Consider the following 23418-nt stretch of genomic DNA (forward strand, 5'->3'; position numbering starts at 1 on the left):
GCGAGGCCTCTCAGCACTTCCCTGACTCCTCCCACTTTCCAACCTTCTGTTGTCTCCGCCCATGGGGGGGATGTGGGGAAGGGAGGAGGAAGAGTCGAGGGGGAGGGGAGAAGGGAAGGGGAAGGAGGCAGGGGGGCGGGGACTGAGTCTTTTCCAACCCTTTGCACAATTCCCTGCGCACAGTAAGTGCTTAATAACCGCTTCCTGGCTTGATTGGATGGAGACCCCTGGGGCTGGGCGGCTGGGCGGAGCTGCTCTAGCTGGGGACAGGCCTGTAATGGAAGGCGGCCAGGCTGTGGGATTCCGGGGACCTGGGTTCGGATCCCGCCGCTGACACTGCCTGTGGAACCGTCCCGCCCATGGACAAGGACTGAGCCTGCACCGGCTTTGCTGGGTCCCTGGTTCTGGGAAGCAACGAGTCCGTCCTGAGCGTCGGAGCTGGCCCAAGCGGGTGGGGAGCTACCCATCCCCGGAGGGCTCCAAGCAGAGGCTTTCTATTTTTTTTTTTCTTTGCAACGAACATTTATTTTATTTTTTCCAGTTACACATAAGGGGAGTTTTCAACACTGATTTTCATAAGATTGAGAGTTCCAAGGTTTTCTCCCTCCCTCCTCCACAAGACAGCAACCAGGTTATATATGTACAATCCACAAGTGCTCAGTTCTTTCTATGGGGGTGGATAGTAAGCTTCCTCATTAGTCCCTTGGGATTGTCTTGGATCATTGTATCACCGAGAGTAGTAAAGTCATTCACAATTGCTCATGCAACAATCCTGCTGTCACTGTGCACACTGTCCTCCCAGCTCTGCTCACTTCACTAGACATCAGTTCATGAGTCTCTCCAGGTTTCTCTGGGATCATCTTGCTTGTCATTTCCTATGGCACAAGACCATTCCACCACAAGCATGGACCACAGCTTCTTCCGTCATTCCTCAATGGATGGACATTCCCTTGACTCCCAATTCTTAGCCTCCACAAAGAGTTGCTATAAATATTCAGCCTGGGCAAAGGCACCAGGATTGGGAGACAACAGGAATGCCCTTTCTGCCAGGGAACTCAACTGGCAAGTTAGATAAAGCAGAGATGAGTCCTCCCCAAGGCCTGGCCTTCCACCCATGGGCAGAATTCTGCCCTACCTCCCAAAGGCCATAAACTTAGAAGGGGAAGGGTACTGCCCACAGGTCCCCATGCACCTCCTTTTGCAGATTGGAGAAGGCCCGCCACCCAAAGTCCCAGGTGTGAGTCACTCCTCAGACATTGCTCCCCAGGGGATAACCTTGGGCAAATGTCCCCTCCTGTCAAACTAGCAAAAGAAAGGGGGAGGGGGCAGCTAAGTGGCGCAGTGGATAAAGCACCGGCCCTGAATTCAGGAGGACCTGAGTTCAAATGCGGCCTCAGACACTTGACACTTACTAGCTGTGTGACCTTGGGCAAGTCACTTAACCTTCACTGCAAAAAAAAAAATTAAAATAAAATAAAAGGGAAGGGGAGCAGTTGTTATCCTGAAGGGACCCCCGCTTCCATCTTGGGCTTGCAGTGATGTGGATGGCACGGGGGTGAGTGGCCTGCCATCTCTGCTTCTATCCTCGGTGCTCTTTGGGCTCTCTCATGTCTGACAAGTGATGGAGGAGCTGCGTCTCAGGAAGGCCACAGGAGCACCCCGTGGAGGGCAAGAGGGTGGGGAAGTGCGCCCTCCGTGCTGCCGAGTGGGTCAGGAGTGAATGGGTAGAACCGCCCAGAGGACTGTGGGGTTAGAGGGAGAATGGTCTTCTCCCCTTCTCCCTGTGGGCTGGGAGGCGAGAGGCAAACATTGGGATTTGCTCAAAGAGGATTTCAGTGAAAACGAGGGCGGCCTCCAGCGGGTGGGCTGGACACCAGCAACCCCTTCCTGTGAGCCTGAACACGGCAGGGAGATGGCCCATGTGGGCCTGCACGGGGAGAGCCGACAAAGTGAAGGAAGACAGGCACTGGGCTGCCGGATGGCCGGACAGATGGATGGGCAGCTCTCCCGGGGGCACACAGGGTAGGCCGAGGATGGTGCTGCCAGAGGAGGCCCCCGCGCAGGCCAAAGCCGGGCTGTAGAACAGGCTCCCTGGGGCTGGGGCTGAGGAACAGGGCTTCCTGTCCTTACCATGTGCCTTTCACTCTTGCTCCAAAGGCGTCATCCTGGTCTCTCCAAATATCCTGACGGAATGGCGTCTGCCCCCGATGAGCAGACTCCGGCCTCCACAAGAGGGGAGGCCTGCCTCTGGAGCTGCCCCCGGCAGTGCCCGGCCCTTCCTGACCCCAAAGCTGGCCACTGCATCAGGGCCTGCGGCCTCTGAACTCGCTCAGACACCCTGCTGGGAGAGGCCGGGTCTCCACTCAGGCTGCCTGTGGGTGTAGGTGAAAGTGGCCTCGTCCCAGATTTCAGAGAAACCTGGAAGGACTTGCATGAACTGATGATGAGAGGAGCAGAACCAGGAGAACACTGTACACAGCATCAACAACATTGTGTGTTGATCAGCTGTGACAGATTTGATCCTTCTCAGCAATACAATGGCCCAAGAGAGTTCCAAAGGACCCATGATGGAAAATGTCTCCACATCCAGAAAGAAAAGAACTGTGGAATCCGGATACAGATTGAACTATTTCTATTGTTGTTGTTGTCTTGAGGTTTTTCCTTTGTGCTCTGATTCTTCTCTCATTACATGACTAATGCAGAAATACGTTTAATGTGAGTGTACATATATAACCTATATCAGATTACTTGCTGTTTTGGGGAGAGGAGAGGGAAGAAGAAAATTTGAAACAAGAAATCTTACAAAAACAAACATTGAAAACTATCTCTACGTGTAACTGGAAAACAAATATTTATATTAAAAAAATGTGTCAAAAAAAACCAACAGTGGCCTCGTCCATTGGGTAATCAGGAAAGAGAAGCCAGGTTCACAGCATTTTATTTAATCTGTTGGACTTTTTAAACAAACGATAAAAATAGACATTAAACAACAACCGGATTCCCAGATCTGCCCCAATAAATTGCACATTTTTGTTCACTGGTGAGATGCCAGGCCGCCCTCCCAGGCCCCAGGCTCGGGCCTGCTGGGCCCTCCTAGAACTTGAGGAGTGGAGAGCTCAGGTTTTCTTTGTCCTCCAGGGGACTCAGGCTGATGAGTGGAGAGCTCAGGTCGATCAGCTGGAAGGAAGGGACAGACAGACCCTGCTGGGCTGGGCCCAGCACAGAGGCCCCCTCCAGCCAGTCCCAACCCCCCACCTCCCGGGGACTGTGGTGGTGTGTGACTGCTGAGGTGAGGGACGCTCAGCGGGCAGCAGCAGAGAGGACAGGAGGGAGACCCTTTCTGTGGTGTCTACTGTGTGCCAGGCCCTTCCCTCCTAGGCTCAGAGGGAAGCACCCAGCCCTAGGAAAGGCTTACGATGACGATGATGCAGGACTGGCCTGGGGGGCCCGAGGGCCCGGACGAGGGATGGACAGTCCTGACAACATGGCCCTCCAGCCTGATCTGGAAGAGGAGGGTGCCAGCCCTCCCAGGTGGGCCCCACCCGGCCCTCACCTGTACCGAGACTGGCGGAGGCTTGGCCGGGATGCTTTTGGATACTTCTGGAGAGTGAAACAAGTCGATGAGAAGCTGGCCTTCACTGGCCAGGGCGGGCGTCAGGGGGAGCTGCCGCCGGTCCACTTCAGGGCTGTTGGAGAAGTCAAGGAGCGGCTGGCTGCGGAGAGGTGGTCTTGGCATTGCCGGGACAGTGGCACAGGTCTCGGACCCGATGTGAACAAGCACAGCCTAGGAGAGGAGACAATGGTCACTTTGGTTCCCGATGTCCACTACGCTCATGGGAGAGTGTGGCTCGGTTGAGGACATCCGTGTGCGAGCCTCGCACCCATTCCTCCCTCTGCCGAGCCTCTAGTGGAGGCCGAGGATGTTGGGAGGGAAGGGGCACTGGTGCCTGTTCCCACCAGGACCCGGGACGTGGATGCCCGGGGCTAGAGCGCCTTCCTTGTGACATGGGGCAGGGACCAGCAGCAGCAGCAGCCATGGCCCCGGCCCACTGAGCTGCCCAGGGCCTCATCATCCTGACCCCCAGGCCACGCCCTCCCAGCCTGTGGTCCAGACCTGACCCTACCCAAGTCCTCTGCTCCTTGACCGTCCACTTGGCAGCTCAGAGTCTGCTTTTTGGGGGATGGATTCACAACCACGGGAGGGCTCCCGGAAGCCAAAGGCCAGCATGAGAACTGCTGGGAAGCCCCCAGACCATCCCCGTCCCCTCCCACAAGAAGTACCTCGGGCGGGGCTGGCTTTTCCACTGGCTGCTCCTTGGCCTTCTCCTCCCCAGGGGTCCGAGGGGGCATTTGCTCGGGAGAGGCAAAGTCGAGGGCCAAAGGCACCACCAGAGGGGGCTCAGATGGGGGAGAAGTCTCCGGCCTGCTTGTTTCTTGGGCTCGCTGGGGCCTGGGAAGGGAAAGAGCGGTCTGGGAGGATTCCCACGCAATGGCCATTAGACCTCGGGGAAGCCCATCGCCGTGGAGACCTGAGCTGGGCTTGGTACCGGGATGGGTCCCTGCCCCATGTCACAGGGAGAGGCCGGCTGCAGGGCTGCCCTAGAGAGGGAGGGAGGGAGCTCCCTGTCACCAGAGGTATCCCAGCAGAGGCAGAGTGGGCCACTCCTGCCTCACCTAGGGGCCGGCTCTTCCAGTCTTAGGTAGAGGTGGCCTTGTATCTCCAAAGACCCCAGGAACGCCCTCTCACTATGGGCAGTGCAGGTGGGATGGCGCCTTCATGGGCCAGGCCCCTGGGCAGGGAGGACAGGGAGGCTGTGATGCCGATCCCGGGGCAAGGGCCACTTTCTCTCCCCTGCAGAGAGCGGAAGCCCTGGGAGCAGCTGAAATCAGCAGAGGGCCTGGGAGAGACCCTTGGGGAAGGGTCCTTCAGGAGCAGGAGGCTCCCGGGATAGAGGAGGTCCCCTCGGAGGATCCCCGGACAGCGCTTTCCTCTCGCCCTCCATGGGCAGCCCTCCGTACTCCAGTCCTTTGCATCTTACCTGCCTTGGGTCTTCTTGGGGGGCACCTGTGAAGGGGGCCGGGTAGTCGCCAGCTGGGGCGGGGAGGAGGCTCTTGGTCCAGTTCTGGGCGTTGGCCATAAGGGAAGTGCTGATGCTCGGCGCCCAGATGGCGTAGGCAGGGTGGACAGGCGGCGGACATTCAGAGGGGTGCGGGTGCTGCTGCCTAGGGGGTACAGGGCTCCTCCTGAGGAGCACCGGGCAGGGGTGCCATGCAGGGCAGAGCTGCAGCGAGAGGGGCACACTGTTCAGCTACAGCCGACTCCACGAGGGCATCCTGGGGGCTGGGGGGGGGGGCCAAGGTTCCTCCTTGCACGTTAATCCCTGTCCTCAGACCGGATGGCCACTGAGACCTGCGGCCCACAACCGGGGGCGAGGGTGCACAAGAAAGCCCTGTGACTCGGCCAGCGCTTAGGGGGCACTGACTGTGTGCACTAGGCCGGCTGCCAAGACGAGGAAAACTGTTCACTGGCAATCAAGTAGGCAGGGACGACCCTCAAGGGGAGATGGAGCCGACCAACTGACTGGCGAGTGGCAGAGTGGGCAGAAGCCCTGCACAGGTTGTGCGCCTCAGGCACCTCCGGATGAGAGGCTGCCACACCTGGCATCCCACCAACCAAGGGAATCACAGGCCCCCATCCCCCCCAAGATCCTCATACTTAGCCCTGCGCCAGCTGAGGGCCTGAGGAAGGAAGAGCCGGGGGTGCTCACAGTCACTGCCTTTTACCTTGCAAACGAGGGGCCTGACGGAAGCCGGGGAGTCATCATGTCCGGTGAGGCGCCTGGGACACAAAAGGGGGTGAGCTACGTGGGGCAGGCGATGGGGCCCGGGCCCCGCCCCAGAGCCCTCCCCATCTATTTCTCCAGCCCACGGTCACAAACCCTGGCCTGTGGGCCCCACCTCCTCTCCTAGTGGCAGGCCAGCCCAGCACCCCACTGACACCAGCATTGGTGGGCATCACCCTGATAAAGGCCCCAACAGGGATACTGACCCACTGTGCCAGGGGCAGCCCCGGCCCCTCATCCCTCATCTCCACCTGGGCGGGCGCCCCACCCCTACAGCACCAGCTCTACTTCCCTCCACGAGGGGTGGCTCCTGGTATCCCAACAGAGCTGAGCCAGGCCCAAGGCCCAGGCCTGAGGACTCCAGGCCCGTGGGAGGCATGATTCCCACCTCCTCAGGGTGGGCCAGGCTGGACAGGTCCAGGTCAGGCTTCCTCAGGGTGGAGACCAACAGAATGCCCAGGGCTCCCCACACAGACCTTACCTATAGAGAAAGTGGGATGCCGAAGCGGGTTGGCAGGAGGCGGCCCCACCTTGGCGCCAGAGTTGGGACCCACGGACCCTCTGGGCTTGCTCGGCTGTGAGGACCGTGGCAGGCTGGGGTTGGAACTTGGCCTCTGGATTCCAGTTCTGGGGGTCTGGGGCTGCCTCAGGGAAACTGAGGCAGATTCCTTGGCTGGGCCAGCCAAGGGCATGGAGGCTGGGGCAGCTCTGGTTTGCTTAGGGCAGGGGATGCTCCCATGGCTCAGCTGGCTGCTGGGCTTGGGGCGAGGTGTGTCGGCCAGACGGCTGAAAGGCTCGCTTGGTTTAGCTGAAAGTGGAGGAGCAGAGGGCAGAGTGAGGAGGCCCCCCCCCCCAGGCCGGCTCCAGCCCAAACCCAGGCTCCCTGCCTTGGAGAAGGCTCCCCGCCCCGCCTCGGCCCATCTGCAGAGAGGGGCTCGAGTCACCTCTGTGGGTCGGGTGGGGCCTGAGGGTGCTGCACCCCCAGAGAAGTCATCAAAGGCAGGTGCTGCTGGGCCCTCCCTGTGCAGGCACGCACTCCCAGGGCTTGTGGCAGCTGCTTGGGGGAGCAGTAATCAAGGACCACACCCGCCACCATCACTAAGTAGATGAGCCCTGTTATCCTTCCTAATCATCCCCTCGCACCCAAGTGTCCCGCTCCAGGAGGGCTGCAGGTGTTGTTCAGTTGCGGGCAGGGTCCCTACATGGAAGCCCTTTGGGGGCCGGGGCCTGCAGTCACCACCTCTCACCACTAGATGGAGCCCGCAGACCACCAAACTAGCAGGAGCTGGCCTGGACACAGAGAGTGGGCAGGGGGCCAGGAATGGACCTGGGATGAATCCCTTCTGTCCGTGCACTGACTCTGTGATGGCTGGAGAGCCCAGACCAGGGACTGCCCGAGGGAGAGTCCTGGGAGGCAATGCCCTGCACAGGTACAGCTTAGCAGCACCTGCTTGAACCTACAAGATTTGGCCTCCCAGAGAGCACATGGGCCAGACAGGACTCAAATGCAGGTCTTTCTTCCTGCTCCTGCTGCTGTGTCAGGCCCAAGGGCCTGAGCCCGCTCCCCATGGTACCCTGGGGAGGCCCAGAGGCTGGAGATGCACTGGGAGCAGCAAGTAGAGACCCTCCCTGGGCAAGAGGGTGGCAAGATGGCCACCTTCCTTGGCATGCCACACATGGTGCTGCCAGGGCCCCCCCCCCAGTTACTCCCGCTCAAAACGTGCCTCTCCTGCCCTCACCGCAGTTTCCAAATCTGGGACCCAGGACCCCGTGCCAGGGGCTGAGAGGGGCCCCAGCTTCTGCCCAGACCGGGCCACCCCTCTGCTCTAAATCTCTGCAGGGCTCCCCACTGTCCTGAAGTCCACGCCCCTTCCCCAGGCTCCCTGGGGGCATCAGGGCCTCACCTTTGCCTCTTGCCGGGGTCCCCAACAAGCTGGAATTTGAAGTCGCCTTTGCCCCACACACAGAGCCTGAGAAAGAGGTGCTCCGTCCCCCGAGGAGGGTCCTAGTGGGTCCGGGAGGTTTAAGCAGGGTTTTCCTCACCCCAGACTGAAACAAGGTGCTGACTTTAGAACCACAGGGTCTGGCTGCAGTCACCCCAGGGGCTCCTGTTGGCGTAAGGCCCTAAGCACTGCCATTTCTAACCCACCAGGCAGCCCTGCCCTCCCTGTGGGAGACTCGATAGGCTCCAGGAGCCTCTGGGGAAGGCCTCTGCCACCCCCCGCCCCCCGGGGCTCAAGTACCTTGCTGGGGGCAGGGAGGTCAGGGGGACCTTTGGTGGCACTGCCACCACCACTGGTGGAGGACGCGCTCGCTTCTGCCGTGCCATTGGTCTGCTCCGAGGGCTGGAGCCCTAAGGAAACACTGGAGTCCCTGGCGGGGAGCCTCAAAGGCTGGCCTTGTTTCCCTGCTTGAGGCTGAGACACCAGAGGAAACCACATGGTCACTGTCCCATTTCTAGGGAAAAGGGCCCGACCCACCCCGAGCGAGAGGTACCCATCAAGTGGGCAGCCCGAGCTGTCCCAGAGGATGGGGAGGATGTGGGCAAGGACTGCGTGGGAAGAGGGTGGGCTGAGATCTGTCCTGGGGAGGGTGGCCCACAGTGGGGAGAGGACCACAGCGCTGAACCTGGGTGGGGAGACCGGGGGGTGGGGCTACCTTGGCCAGAGCCCCCTTTCCAGGCATAGACAGGGACTTGGGGGGCTGCAGGCGGCTCATGACTTTTCTCTCAGCCACCCCTTGGTTCCGAAGACGGGCACTGGCAGCAGGCACTGGGACCACCCCCGGGGTCAGCACGCAGTAGGTCTCCCTTTTGAGAGCTGGGGAGCTTGTCTGCATGTCCAGGCCACGCTCAAAGATGTCCAGCTTCTGCCTGGCCTCTTGCACAAACTCCTCCTCTGAGCCCGGTGACGGTACCGGTGCTGGTGCCAGTGCTGGCTCAGGCTCGCGAGCTTTGGGCACTGTCTTCTTGCCGCTGCTCTCTATCTGCAGAGCCAGCAAGCGCGCCTCCTTGAAGATCTCAATAAACTTCTCCCCGGCCAGCGGGCTCAGCGTGAGCGGCTGCTCGTCTTCCATGGGAACCAGGCCCTGCAGCTTCAGGCTGGCAGCCACACACCTCTCTCGGTGCCCAACGGGCCCAAAGAAGACTTCGTCATCCTCGTTGGCACTGGTGGTGTGAGGAGAAGCAAGGAGGGCACCGCTGACCAAGTGCCGGCGCCCTCCTGGGGTGGGTGGGGGAGCAGGGGGTCAGGAGGTGGGGGGCTGGGGGCAGGGACGAGAGCCAATGCACGGGAGCTTACCTGGATGAAGACAGCGAGAGATCAAAGTCAAATTTCTCATCAGTCAAAAGTGGAAGCTCTGGAAGAGAGTCCCCAGTTGGTGGTGGGGAGGACGGAGGGGACCCACAGTGGGTCAGCTGACCCACAAGCATTTAGGAGGCGCCTACTATTTGCCTGGCCCTGCCCTCCTCTGGGGGGGGCAGCTTAAGGTCGCTGAGGTGGAGGGTGAATGTGTCCCCACCTGGGCTCTAGGTCAGGGCCCCCCACATTGGCAGAGGCCATGTGAGGACAAGGCTGGGGAGGTGACACAAGAACCAAGTGGATGTGGGCATGGGGGGGACACATTGAGCCTGGTGTCCCCACAAAGAAGGGGTGCAGAGGTGGCCGCAGGTGGGAAGAAGGGGCGGTTTGGGGGCCCACAGGTCAGCTGGTGGGTGAAGAGACCAGGGCTAGATGAGGGAAACGCTCTGGCCCCTCAACCCCCAGGGGCCCTTCAGCCCTGGGCCCTCTGAGCTGAGCTGAGCTGAGCTGACGTGCCTGCCGGGGGCAGCAGCAACCTGCACCCACAGCCCCAGGGAACAGCCTCCAACTCCCTTGGCTTCAGACCCAGGGAGCCCGTTTAGCCGCCTCAGTGGGCTCTGGCAGCTCGGCCAGGTCACAGGGCAGGTCTCCGCCCAGCCCCCTCCTCCCCGGCCTGGGACCCCGCTCTGCTCTTTGCCCCTATGTGTGACCTCAGGAAGTGCTCAGCCAAGTTTCTACCCAGCTGGGGGCGGGGCAGCGGCTGGGCCCATGAGCACGAGGGTCATTAGTGACAGCAGGCCCTTACCGTTCTGCGTGTCCGGGTCAGCTTTTTCCACAACAGCTCCCCCGATCGAGCCTCCCTCCGTGTCCTCCATGGTAACAGTCAACAGAGAAGCACCTGCCGGCAAACCAGACAAGAGGGCATGCTGACCTTCTCAGCCCGGTGGGCTGACGCCACCTGCTGTCCACATCAGCGGGGCCTTAGCTGGGACCAGCTCCTTCATTCTCAATCCCCAGGAAGCTGGTGAGGGAGGCAGGGCGGCAGAGTCTGGGCCACATCTGCCCATGTATGGGAGCTGCCTCTAGGTGGTGGTCACGGAGGATGGAGCGCCACCAGGGCAGGAGGACGGGGACTGGCTTCTCCTGCCTGGGGCCCCTCTCTAGTCCCTTCTTTTCAGCAGGGGCCTGAGGCCCCGTGAGAGGTGTCTGGGGTGGGGGCTCAGGGTTATATTCCTCCCCCAGACCTAACCGGCAGCCCCGGGGGACTACACCAGTGCCTCCAGTGTGCAGGGCAGTGGCTAGGGTCCTGGGTGACCCCAGCCCAAGCTGCTTTATGTGGCTGAGCCATGGACTCCTCATCTACGAAATGGGGGGAATAATACCAGTGCTTTCTACTTCACAGCAAAAAGCACCTACTGTGTGCAAGACACAGAGGTGGGGGTGGGGAGGAGTTACAAAGACAAAAAGAAAGCTCTCGAGGAGCTAACATTCATCTAGAAAGGGCTTTGCAAAGCTTCACGGGATAAAGGAATGTCAGTTCCTGTCATTTATTACACAAGAGGAAATGGGGGATCAGGGATGAAATGACCTGCCCAAGGTCACATAGCTGGTGCAGTCATAATTCAATTCAATAAACATTTATTAAGTGCCTGCCATGTGTTGGGCACAGTGCTGAACACGGAGGACACAAAAAAATGTAAAAGATGGTGCCTGCCCTCAAGATGCTCACAATCTAATAGGGGAGACAAGCAGATATAGCAAGCTCTATACAGGATAAATAAGAAAAAACAAAGAGAGGGAAGTGATGGGAACCGGGAGGGGCTGGGGACGGCTTCCTGTAGAAGCGGGGATTTTAGTTGGAGCCCAGAGATGGAGGCTCTTGTTTGTGAAAAGCCAGGAGGCCAGAGTCACTGATTGAAGAGTATATGTCGGGAAGTCAGGTGTGGGAAGACTGAAGAGGTAGGAAGGGACAGGTTATAAAGGGCTCTGAATGCCCAGCAGAGCATTTTGTACTTGACCCTGAAGGCCATAGGAAGCCAATGGAGTTTACTGAGGGTGGGGTGTGTGTGTATGTGTGTGTGTGTGTGTGTGTGAGAGAGAGAGAGAGAGAGAGAGAGAGAGAGAGAGAGACATGATGAGATCTTCACTTTAGGAAAATCACTTTGGTGGCCAAATGGAGGATGGACTGGAGTGGGGAGAGAATAGAGCAGGCAGGACCCCCCCCCCCCCAGCTAATGTCATAGTCTAGGCATGAAGTGATGAGATCTGCACCAGGGTAGGGGCAGAGTCAGAAGAGAGAAGGGGGCAATGATGATGCAAAGTTGGGGAGATGATGCCAGGTGAAACCATCATAGATGCTTTAGAAGTGAAATCGATCAGAAATGTTGCAAAGGTGAAATGGACAAGAAATGCTGCAGAGGTGAGATCCAGCAGAGATGCTACAGAAGTAAAACCATCATAGATGCTGCAGAAATGAAATGGACAAGAGATGCTGCAGAGGTGAAAAGGACAAGAAATGCTGCAGAGGTGAGATGAGCAGAGATGCTGCAGGTGAAATAGACAAGAGGTGCTACAAAGGTGAGACTGAGCACTGGTTTTGGTCACTAAGGGACTGCCAGTCATTTTTGAAAGGGCTGTTTCAGTAGAAGGACAAAGTTGGAACCTGGATTGTAAGGCGAGAAATCAGAGGCAGTGGGTTGTAGACAGGCTTTTCGAGAGCTGTAGCCCCAAAGGGCAGAAGAGAATTACATGGGCAGTCATAAGGTCATCCAACAGAACAGGGGGTTCAAATCGCAGCCCTGCCAGATGGTCACCTGGGGCACCACGGACAAGCACCTGACCTTTGTGGCTTCAGCTTCCTCCCCCACAAAAGGAGGGTTACTTAAGTCCCTCCTTTCCAGGCCTCAGAAGCCCTTCACTTCAGAGAGGCAGCAAAGGACTGTGACCTTTGAAACTAATCCAAAGCCTCCCTTTTGACAGATGGGAAAGCTGAGGCCAGGAAGAAGGGCTTTCCCCAGGTCACACTCCCCCAAAGTGCCACTGCTTGTAGAGAAGGAAGTATATTGAGAGCCTGGGTTCTAAAGCCAGCCTCACCGTCTGGCCCAGTTACTCCCGGCAGGAGCTGAGCACGGCTCTTCTGCTCTCTTGGCCTCAGTTCCCCAACCTGTAAAACGGGCGGGTTTGGCCCAGAAGGACCCACTGGTCATTTCTAGCGGTTCATCCTTGAACCCTTTCCTCTTTCTAGCCCAGGATCCCTGGTTGGGGGAGAGGAGGGCTCCTGACCCTGTGACCTGGGGGACAAGTGGCTCTCCTGACCTCAGTTTCTCCACCAGTCAAAAGGGTGCTTTTGGTCAGGACGCCGCCTCAGGTACATCCTCTCTGCCTCTAGGCCCCTCGGCCCCTCCTCCCCCCCCCCCTCCTGGGAGTGGGATGTTCCACTGGGGCCCCGGGCGGGAGGAGGGAACAAGTACCACGTGGCCCCACCCCTTTCGGGACGCTCCATGGAGGGGGGGGAGGGAGAGAAGAGAAAGAAGAGAAAGGAGAGAGAGAGAGAAAGGAGAGAGAGAGAGAGAGAGAGAGAGAGAGAGAGAGAGAGAGAGAGAGAGAGAGAGAGAGAGAGAGAGAGAGAGAGAGAGAAGAGAGAAAGGAGAGAGCGAGAGAAAGAAGAGAGAGAAAGGAGAGAGAGAAAGAAGAGAGAGAGAGAGAAAGGAGAGAGAGAGAGAGAGAAAGAAGAGAGAGAGAGAAATAAGAGAGAGAAAGGAGAGAGAGAGAGAAAGAGAGAGAGAGAGAGAGAGAGAGAGAGAGAGAGAGAGAGAGAGAGACTTGGTGGGACGCTCCATTGGACCCCGTGGTGGGGGGGAGGCGGGCCCATCCCCGCAGCACCCGCTTGTTTCCCTCCCTCTGCCAAGGACTGAAGGACTTTCCTCGGCACTTCCAGGCCCGAGGGCGTCCAGCTCGGCTCGTCCCTTCCTGACCGGAGACTCCGTTGTCACCTCACCTGTCACCGCTGCCGCTGCCGCCAACCGATTTAAAAGCGAGCATCGTTTCCTTCTCCCTGGCCCGCCCCTGGCACAGCTCGAACCACGTGTCCTGAGAGTCTCGCTGGCGATTGGTCTGTTTAAATCAAGCTGGGCCGGCCTCTTCCGGCTCCCTCAGCCCCTTGGGATTCTGGGAAGTGTAGTCTGGTCAGAGGTAAGGCTCATGCGCATTGTTTGCAAGGCTATAGATTGACCTCTGATTGGTGGATGGGGCCAACCTTAGTACATTAGTGAGCCGCGGTGAGCGATATATCCCTCTACCTCCAAAGATAAATGATTGGTTAATCTTGGGGAACGTGGACAGGGCCAGTGTCAGAGGATCCAATTTTGGAGTAAAAGTCTCAAAGGCGTGGGATCATGGAGAGAACCTTGGATTGTAGTTAAAGAGGCTGGACTCAAATCCTGCCTGGGAATTTGGAGCCGCGCCCCAAAGGGCTATGGGACTGCCCCTGCCCTTTGAGCCGGCGATACCCCTGCCCAAAGAGAGCATGGAAGAGGGAAAAGGAACCCCGTGCACACAAACATTGACGGCTGCTCTATGTGGCGGCAGAGAACTGGAAACGGAGGGATGCCCGTCACGGGGGAAGGGCTGGGCAGGCTGTGGTGTAGGAATGTCACGGAACACTGTGGTGCCCTAAGAACCGAGGAGCTGGAGGAGTTCAGAGAGACCTGAGAGGACTGACATGGACCGAGGCCGAGCCAGGGGAACATCGTACACAGAAACAGCAACATTGTATGAGGATCCGCCGGAGAGGATCCCGGGCAATGCCAAAGGACTCAGCATGGAAAGTGCTCTCCACCTCCAGAAAGAACTGCGGGGTCTGGATGCTGACTGAGGCTGACTTTTTCACTTTTGTTGTTGCTCTTGCGTTATTATTCTTTTTTTTGTTTGTTTTTTGCGGCGCCATGGGGGTTAAGTGACTTGCCCAGGGTCACACAGCTAGTAAGTGTCAAGTGTCTGAGGCCGGATTTGAACCCAGGTACTCCTGAATCCAGGGCTGGTGCTTTATCCACTGCGCCACCTAGCTGCCCCCTGCGTTATTATTCTTGTTGATTCTTTCTTGCGTTTTTTCCTTTTGTTCTGATGAATGTGGAAATATGTTTAACACCATCGTCATGTATAATCTATATCAAATTGCTTGCTGGCCTCCGAAGGGGGGAGGGAAGGGAGGGTGGAGAAAAATTTGGAACTCAAAAAATATCTTTACGTGTAATGGAGAAAAATGAAAAATGAAAAATGAAAAAAAAAATCCTGCCTTGGGCAAATCATTCTCTTTGGGCCTGTTTCCCTTGGTTTTTTTCTCTCAAATAGAACATAAACTCCCTGAGGGCAGGAAGTATTCCATTTTGGAGTTTCTATCCTTAGTGCCAAGCCGACTGCCTGGCATACAGTAGGTGATTAATAAATGCCAGTTAGCTTATTGGACAAAAACCAGAACCTTTAGAGTTAGAAGGAATTTGAGGCACTCTCTAGTCCAAATCTATCATTTTACAATCAGAAAACTGAACCCTGGGGAGATCAGGCTGCAGAACTGACCTTCAGGGCAGCTAGGTAGAGCAGTGGAAAGAGCACTGGTCTTGAATTCAGGAAGACCTGAATTCAAATGTGACCTCAGACACTTAACACTAACTGTGTGACCCTGGGCAAGTCACTGAACCCCAATTGCCTCACCCCCCAAAAAAAAAAGAAAGAAAGAAAGAAAGAAAGAAAGAAAGAAAGAAAGAAAGAAAGGAAGAAAGGAAGAAAGAAAGAAAGAAAGAAAGAAAAAGAACTGACCTTCAGCCCCTGTCCCTGTCCCTCCTTCTAGGCAGCGGTCCAGTACTCTTGTTGTGGTCTGAGAATCAGAGGAGCCAGAGGAGGAAGGAACCGCCGAGGCTACCTGGGCATGCTGCACCCCAAACCCCACGTCACTGGCAGGCTGGATCCCCAGAGCACAGCAGCTCCTTCTTCCCTCCGGTCTCCATGGGACTGAAGGGCTGGGGGGGTGTCTTTCTGTTACTACGGCTCCCAAGCCCCGACCAGTGTGCTTCCCCTCCTCCATGACTAACAGTTGACATCTATTAGTGAGCCATACCTAAATAGCTTTTATTGAAAAGGGTTATTTACAATAAAAGCAGTTGGCACAAAACGTCTTCTCCCCCCTCCCAAAAGCCCGGGACACACTCTCATTGAGAAAAAAGTGGGCTCAATCTGTGGCAAAGAGGTAACTCCCTCTCCTGGCTGCTAGAAGCCTCTTAGCAATGGGCATAAAAGGGGCCCTTAGGCCTGATGCCCTTTTGGGCTGGGCTTCTTGGACAGTCCTAGAACTGCCTTTCCTGGTGCTTCTGTCTAATCTGTCTTTGGCTCCTGATGCACACATTCCCTCGAGTCACTGCTCTTTAGGGGACACTGTGAGAAAGTGGGTGGGAAATCAGAGTAGGTCTTTCTTTAGTTGGGGGGGGGGTGGCCAGGTGCTCTGCCCCTCCTAAGTGATTCCTCCTGAGTTTTGGCTGGACTGTCAGATGTGTCAGTGTCTGGTTCCCAGTGGGCTTGCTCTTGTACAAGCCAACCAGCCAAGCCATGGGGTGTGTAACCAAGTCTCCCCAGCCAAGGTTAAGAAACTTTCCGAGATTCATCCCTCCCATTAATCCAGGTGAGGACTGAATTGATACTGATCAGTGGCTTTTGCAGCAAATGGAGCATTTGTTTGTTTGATTGATTCAAAAGAGGTATCCCAGACTCCCGTCTCATTTACATAACCCACCCACCTGAGATATTGGGCAGCCTGCTGTGTCTGAGCTAGCCCCCACCCCTTCCACCCCTTCCCTGGCCGAAGATACCCATGCAAATTTAAAGGAACGTCCCCCCCTCGTGTTCTCTCTCTCTCTCTCTCTCTCTCTCTCTCTCTCTCTCTCTCTCTCTCTCTCTCTCTCTCTCTCTCTCTCTCACACACACACACACACACACACACACACACACACTCTGCTCTCAGAAGGGTCTGGCAGGGAGCCAGTGTGGATTCCTCCTGGCTGGCTGCTTTCCTGTCTGCCCCTGGGGGTGGACGGGCTAGCTGGGCTGCTGTTCATCAAGCTGCAGCTGTCCAAAGAGAAGCAGACTAGAGATTTGTCCCTGGGGCGTCCAAGTTGGTGTCACCCAAAAGCCGAGCCCTGGGCTCTGTCTTGGGTGACAGAGCGGGCTGGGCTGCCCGCGTTGGAGAGTTTATTTCTGGGACAGGGTATTTGGGGAAGGAGCACCCCTCTGGATCCCCAGGCACCATTGTGGGGACTGGTGCTGAGACTCTGCCCAGGAGCCTGAGAGGCTAACTTCCAGAGGTCTCTGACACTCACAAAAACACCCTGATAGCATGAATGTCTCCAGAAGGTAAGAGCCACGGGAGTCTCCCCTGGGGGGCAGCATGATGCAGTGGAGAGGTCACTGGCTTTGTGGAAAGGAGGTAGTGAGTTCCCTGTCACTGGAGGGCTTCAGGCAAAGGCTGCGCGGCCACTTCTCAGGTTGGTTGTGGAGGGGCCTCCTGCACAGGGAGAGGTTGGACTAGACTCCCTCTGGGACCCCTGCCTTCTTGAAGTTTCGGTGATTTTAGGTGAGTCCCTGCCCCGAAGCCTTGAGGGTACAGAGCAGATGCCCCAAGGGCTGGGGAAACGATTGCCTGAAGGGCTATTGCCAGGGGGGAGGCTGGGGAGCAGCCAAGGTGGTGGAGGGGCTGGAAGGCACCCTTGGGCTCAGAGAGACCCAGGTCAAGTGCTGCCTCTGACCCAGGAGGACTCTAGGGCTTGGTCCCTTAAGTGACCTCTTAGTGCCCCATAGGTCCCACAGTGGGTAGAGATCTGCAGCGGGGGAGGGAGCTTCCTTGCTGGGAGTTCCCCAACTCCTAAAATCCCGGGTCTGACCCAAATAGCAAACATCAAAATAAAAGCTGTGATTTCTCCAGTGTTCCATGAAACACTTGGCACAGGGCCTGGCCTAGTGCTTTGTAAACAGTTGTTGTTATTATCATCTGGTCCTATGAGGCGGTTTCGGGGAAGGCTGGTCATCACATCCCATTTCCCAGGTGGGAAGCCTCAGGCTGTGGGGGCCCAGGGCCCCCACAGAGCTCCATAATCTCACCCTGGGGCTCGTCACCCTGTGGGCATCATGGGCCCCTGGGCAGCAGTCCAGAAAACCTTGTGGGCTCCTCACAATCCTGCTTTTCAATGCAGATCATGACATACAGAGCCGACAAAGGAAAGCCATCGTGCAAAGCACAGCTGTGCCCCGCCCCGGGTTGAGGAACTCTGATAGAAGCCAACTTCTCATTTGACATTTGAGGAAACTGAGACCCAGAGAAGGCCAGGCACCCTCCGAAAAGGGGCATGAAGACAGCTCTGGGGCTGGGCACAAAGGGGGTGCAGTTCAGGAGATTTTGAGGGTGGATTACCTTATAAAGGGCACCCCAGGATCTCCGGGCTGGGAGGGACCTCTTGGGACAGGGAACCGACACCGGCAGGTCCTCTGGCTCTTGGACAGTCCCATGGACTAGTGCTATCTTGGTCTGAATGGATAGGGGAGCGCATCTCTGTCTCTAGCATCTCATTTTCGAGAGGAGACAGTCAGCCTTGGACCACACAAGGAGGGAGTTAGAACCCAGGGCTCTTATAGGGCTCACGCCCAGGCCAGGCCACTTCGGCCTCTTGCTGACCATCAGCGCTCATATCATCTCCTCCAGGGAGACCCCAAGTGATCCTTGATGGGGAGCTCCCCATGGGTCCAATTGAGGCGGGGGGAAACTACATGCCTCCCGGGTCTGTCCAGCTGTGGCAGTCTGGGTTCTGGGCCCCAGGGACCTTTTATCCTTGCCACCCCGGGCTCCTCTGGACCCTTTTCTAAGACCTGGCGTGTCTTTTTCCAGGATCCATTCTCTGAGGGCCCACAGACAGAAAGCCTCCTTGGAGGGCCCCAGCTGGCCGCGTGCCTGCAGCAGCAAACGCAGCTGGGGCCTGGAGGAACAGCTGCCCACCGTCCACACCGTCTACACTGTGGTCATCCTGGCTCTTCTCATGGTCATCCTGGGGGCCTGGGCCCGCAAAGACCCGTGACAATCCACACCATGGACACGCGGCTGCCTGGGCATAGGAGGACCAGGGCGTCAGGGGATGTTGGACCTGTTCGAGAGAGACCCCCTCGTAGGAAGGAGGAGACGGGCCTCGAGTCGGGAGGGGATGGGCCCCAGGCCGCTGTGAGTCAGTGATACACTGCCCAGCCCAGGCTGAGCTCCTCCCCTGCCCCCAGAGCTCCCAGTGGCCTCCCCACTGCCTGGCGTCTGCCTGAGGAGGTCAGCATCCCCCCACACTGGCCAGGAACCCTTTACCTGCATCCTTCTCTGCCCCCACCATTCCATATAGAAATGTCTAGAGGGAGGGCCCCCAGGCACCGCTTCACCCAGCCTCTAGCCAGGGGAGCCTAACGGACAAATGCCCTTCTTAATGAAAAGAGGGAGAACCTCAGGAGTCTGTCCTCGAACCCCCCCACCCCCGGGCTCAGCCCCAGGGCTCTCCACCAAACAATCTTGACTGATAGTAGAGAGAAGAAATGGCTTGTTCCAGATATCAATCACACTGAGTCATTGGTGCAGGTGGGATTTGAACCCGTGTCTCTTGACTCCCAAGAGACCTCACTGGTGTGGAAAAGTCCTCCTTGAAACAAAGGTCTCTCAGTCCCAATATTTTGGGGATGCCACATGGCTGCTGGGCATGGAGTGACCTGGTCTCCCCAGAATTCAAATTGAAGGCTACCCAAAGGGTAGCAGCGAGGTGCCAGGAGGATGGGAGGCAGTCACAAGAACTTTTCAGCCCATAGCTGTCCAAGACAAGTAGCATCAAGCACTGCATCAGAGAGAGGAAAAGAAAGGGGCTGGGTGCCCCAAGACCCTAAGGCCCCAGTGGTGTCCATGCAAAATTCCAGGCTCCTGCCTCCCTGGGCAGATACCTCCATGGGCATTATGGGAGGGCGTGGACTAGTGTTTGGCATGGACTGGCCACAGTCTGTACCACGGGGGGGAGGGAGGGAACCTCCACTGAGATCATGATTATGTGCCCACCACGGACAAAAAGTGAGGGATGTTTCTAGCCTAGGCCACGGCTTGGCAGGATAACACCCACATGATTATGACTCAGGGTACGCAGTTGGGCCTGCTTTTATCTACCTGACTCTCCTTCCAGGTTCCAGGAGGGACCCCCAGGTCTGGTGGCAGGGAGGGTAATAAATGAATAGATGCCCACCAGCGGGTAGCCTCGCCTCCTAAGCCAAGGGGCAGCCCTAAGGAGGTGCCGGACCCGGAGGGTCCCTGGTGGGGCCTCTGAGTCTGCCCTTTGGTATGGAAAATCAGCTCTCAGAAAAGGGAAAAGGAAAAGGACCCACATGTCAAAAATATTCTTAGCTGCTCTTTTTGAGGTGGCAAAGAATAGAAATTGAGGGAATGTCCATCAGAAGTCGTGGCATATGATTGTATGTAAAAAATGGTGAGCAGGCAGATTTCAGAAAAACCTGGAAAGACTTCAGTGGTCAGATGCTCAGTGAAGTGAGCAGAACCAGGAGCACATTGTACACAGTCACAGCAACATTGTGTGATAGCAACTGTGTGATAGCAACTGCGATAGACTTAGCTCTTCTCAGCAACGTAATGATCCGAGACAATGTCAAAGGACTCACAAGGAAAAATGTGCCCATGTCCAGAGGAAGAACTGGTGGAGTCTGAGTGCAGATTGAAGCATGCTTTTTGTACTTTCTTTATTTCTCATATTTTGGGGGTGTTTTGAAACAGGGCTAATATGGGAATGTTTTCATGGCTGCAAATGTATGATCAATATCATACGGCTCGCTTGGGGGAGGGGAGGGAGAGAGAGGGGATTTGGAAGTTTAAATTTTAAAAAAAATTTTTAAATTTTAAGATTTAAAAAAATATTAAGAATTTTTAAAAAAATGAATGATACATTTTTAAAAGTAAGTGAAAAGTAGTTAAATATATATTTTTTAAAAATAGTGTAAGATCAGATCTACCCTGGCTCACAGCTGCCAAGCCTCTTTTTGCGCCCCCCCCACATGTACTCTCTCTCTCACACACACACACACACACACACACACACACACACACACACACACACACTGCCTTGTGATTAAGGTACACATTTCTGTAAAAGACTTTTCTTCCTTGTCACTGAGCATTTTCTCAATCATCAGATACCAGTGGTAAAGGAGGGCCTTCTTCCATCTTGGGCAGGCTGGGGGTGAGTGCCCAGCTGGGGGGTGGGGGACAGGTGTCCTTGTTTCCATGACTTCCCTATGGTCCCATTGGTAATCTGCATTTATTGAGCATCTTCTGTGCCAGGCTGGGTGCTGGGAGCTGGGGAGACACAGGGACCTGGTCCCAGGCTGCTGCTATTCTCTTGAGGAGATTCCCATGAGGACTTGGGTCAATGCTTTGCCCCAGAGTCAGGCAGAGTCAGGACTTCCAACCTCTGGCAGGAAGAAGCTGCCCCTCCCCCACCCATTCACAGCCTTTTCCCCGACAGAGTCAAATCAATATTTATGACATCCCTACTGCGCACCAAACCCTATGCTTGGTGTGAGGGGTGGAGGATGAAGCTGAATTGAGAAGGAGAACCTGCCCTCGTAGGGCCTGTAGTCTAGCACAGAGATAAGCTCAAAGGATCCGAAAGGGGCTGAGAGAGAAGAGATGTGCCCAAGAGTTCCCCTAGCTAGCAAGTGGCAGAGATGAGATTCGAACCCAGGGTCTCAGATTCCAAATCTTCTGCTCTTTTTACTGAACCGTACCACCCCTCGCCCTTACTTTGCAGCTGAAGCATTTAAGGCCCAATACACTTCAGTTCAATTGACTCGCCCAAGCTGGGTGTGACGCAGCCTGGCAAAGTAGGCAGAGACCTCATGGCTGTGGATGAAAATGTTCCGCCTCTCCAGACCAGCACTGACCTCCCGGGCACTCCACTGGAGCCCTCCCTCCCTTGGACCATTACCAGCTCCTCTTTGGGTCCACTCATGGCTTTATGTTCACCAGGGCAGAGTCTGTTATCACCCCAACTTTAGGCTGCTCCCAATCTCGTTACCTTGGAGCCCCCTATAAATGTGGGTTCCTGGGCCTCCATTAGCAATTGAGATGGGTGGGGGCCCCTCTGAGGAGGCCTCTGTTTCTGGGGACATGCTTTGCCCAGGAGAAATGACGGTAAGAGATGAGAAGCCAAACACAGACAGATGGGCCGGCAGATGGGGGCCTCTCCCCCATCCCGGGGTATGCAGCAAGGGCCAAATATGGGCAAGGGGAATGAATGGCCCCAGGCCACCACCAGGCCCCTCAGCCGCTGGCCCTTGGAAGAAGGCTGTGTATCTGCAGATGTAAATATTTGTACCGAGAGCATAACAGAGCCCAGAAAGGCCGGTGAAGTCATGCTTGGCTCTGGGGGATTCCAGCCATGACAAATGACCCTGGACTCCCTCCCTCCCCACCACCAAGTCTGGTCAGTCTGATGAAGCAACATGTCTCACCAACGTCCCCTTCCCTTGGGCTGAGGCCCGCTCCCACCCTTCCCTCTAAGTCCTCAGTTATATTGTACAATATTGTTACTGAGAGTTTTCCTTATTTCCTTTCATCTGGCTGTGAATTCACCATTCTCATTTTTTATTTGTTTGACTTCTTTTTAAAACAAAGTTAGGGGGCAGCTAGGTGGCACAGTGGATAGAGCACTGGCCCTGGATTCAAGAGGACCCGAGTTCAAATCCGGCCTCAGAAACTTGACAATTACTAGCTGTGTGATCCTGGGCAAGTCACTTAACCCTCATTGCCCCACACAAACAAAAACAAAAACACAAAAATAAAAAAAACAAAACCAAAATTAACCAGTGGTTTATCAATCGTATTAGTCTTTCAAAAGCATTTCTTTATTTTGTCAGCTCGAAAGCCTTGTTTTCAGTTTTATTCATTTCTATTTTGATTTTCAAATTTTCCTTTGTGAATTTCTTCGGGGATCATTAGTTGCTGCTTGAAGGGTTTAAACATGTACCTAATTTTTTTATCTTTTCTTTTGTTAACAGATGTTTTCAGAGACATAAATTTTCCAAGAACTACTCTAGTTTCCTATCATAATTTTTGGTATGTTGTTTTTTTATAATCTCCTTTAATATAAATATTTATTATCTCTGTGGTTTGTTCTTTAACTTACTCATTTATGATGTCATTACTTAGCCTTCATTTAGGTCTATATCTTTTATTCATAGTCTCTTCACTGATGACCTTTTTCAAAGTGTGTCTATTAATGAAGTGTTTAATATTTCTGCATTTTACCTATACTTAGGAGTTATTTATGCCCAAGGATGTAGCAACTATTTTATAGGTATCATCTAATACTGAAACATACATACGCTCTTTAATTTTCATTCAACAATCACCACATAAGTGTATTAACGCTATCTTTTCCCAATGTTATATTCTGATCTATCATTTCCATCTTGTTATTTTCCTGTTAGGTTTAGAAAATTGTGAGAGGAGTTTTAAAATCATTGTCTTTCTATGAAGTACCACTGCATATTAGGGTTAGTTTTTCCTAAAAGTACTTAAATATTATACCATTCTATGCACATAGATTTACATTGATATTGTTTTGGTTTGTTGTCTCACTTTTATAATATTATTTAATATAACTGTTTATTACCACTGTGGTTTGTTCTTTAACTCTGTCTATGAGTCTATGGTGCCCTAAAGCATAATAGAGTTTCCCTGGTTGTCTCTCTTGACAATATCTATTTTTACCTGAAATCATTATTTCAGCTCCTGAATATTTTATTCAATTAAAATGTAATATGATTTATTCCAGTACTTCATTTAACTCTCCACGTTTATGTTTCAAGTAAGATGAATAGAATTTGGGGGTTATGTTTCATCATCCAGTCAGTCACTCTCTTTCATTTTGTGGTTGAGTTTAGTCCACTCAGGATTATAATTGTTAAATTGTTTTTTCCCCCGTCCTTAAGTTCTGTTACATTCCTTTCTAAAAAGTAGCACTGCAGTTTGATTTGCTTGAAAGAAATGGATCCTAATCTTTACCCACAACTACCCTCTCCCTTCCACTCCCCCACTCCCACTTAGCCCAAGTCAGATTCTTTGATGTTCTTTTCATGGGATGAGAGGTCATAGATTTAAAGCTGGGCATCTGAAATACAGTGTGTCCAAAACAGAGTACTTTGTCTTTTGTGCC

General features: G+C 54.8%; 1 protein-coding gene across 1 annotated transcript; it reads right to left on the minus strand.

Annotated features, from left to right (window-relative positions):
- Positions 1-2892: 2892 nt before the first annotated feature.
- Positions 2893-16436, minus strand: GTSE1 (G2 and S-phase expressed 1). The gene is made up of 14 exons (XM_043967739.1): positions 16276-16436; positions 13703-13828; positions 13140-13255; positions 9948-10040; positions 9143-9200; positions 8502-9009; positions 8087-8260; positions 7748-7892; positions 6325-6651; positions 5785-5839; positions 5040-5282; positions 4282-4450; positions 3554-3784; positions 2893-3177 (listed from the first exon to the last, which is right to left on the minus strand). Exons 1-14 carry the CDS (start codon positions 16434-16436, stop codon positions 3094-3096), a joined length of 2490 nt encoding a protein of 829 aa, XP_043823674.1. The 3' UTR covers positions 2893-3093.
- Positions 16437-23418: the final 6982 nt, after the last annotated feature.

Source organism: Dromiciops gliroides, chromosome 5 (genome assembly GCF_019393635.1).
Source record: "Dromiciops gliroides isolate mDroGli1 chromosome 5, mDroGli1.pri, whole genome shotgun sequence".
Taxonomy (NCBI): domain Eukaryota; kingdom Metazoa; phylum Chordata; class Mammalia; order Microbiotheria; family Microbiotheriidae; genus Dromiciops; species Dromiciops gliroides.

Coding starts and splice junctions, on each gene's coding strand:
- GTSE1 (XM_043967739.1), bottom strand. CDS start 16,436: ATGGTGCCTGGGGATCCAGAGGGGTGCTCCTTCCCCAAATACCCTGTC. Junction 9,010..9,142: donor CTCTCGCTGTCTTCATCCAG/GTAAGCTCCCGT, acceptor TCACACCACCAG/TGCCAACGAGGATGACGAAG. Junction 3,178..3,553: donor CTCCGCCAGTCTCGGTACAG/GTGAGGGCCGGG, acceptor CCTTCCTTCCAG/CTGATCGACCTGAGCTCTCC.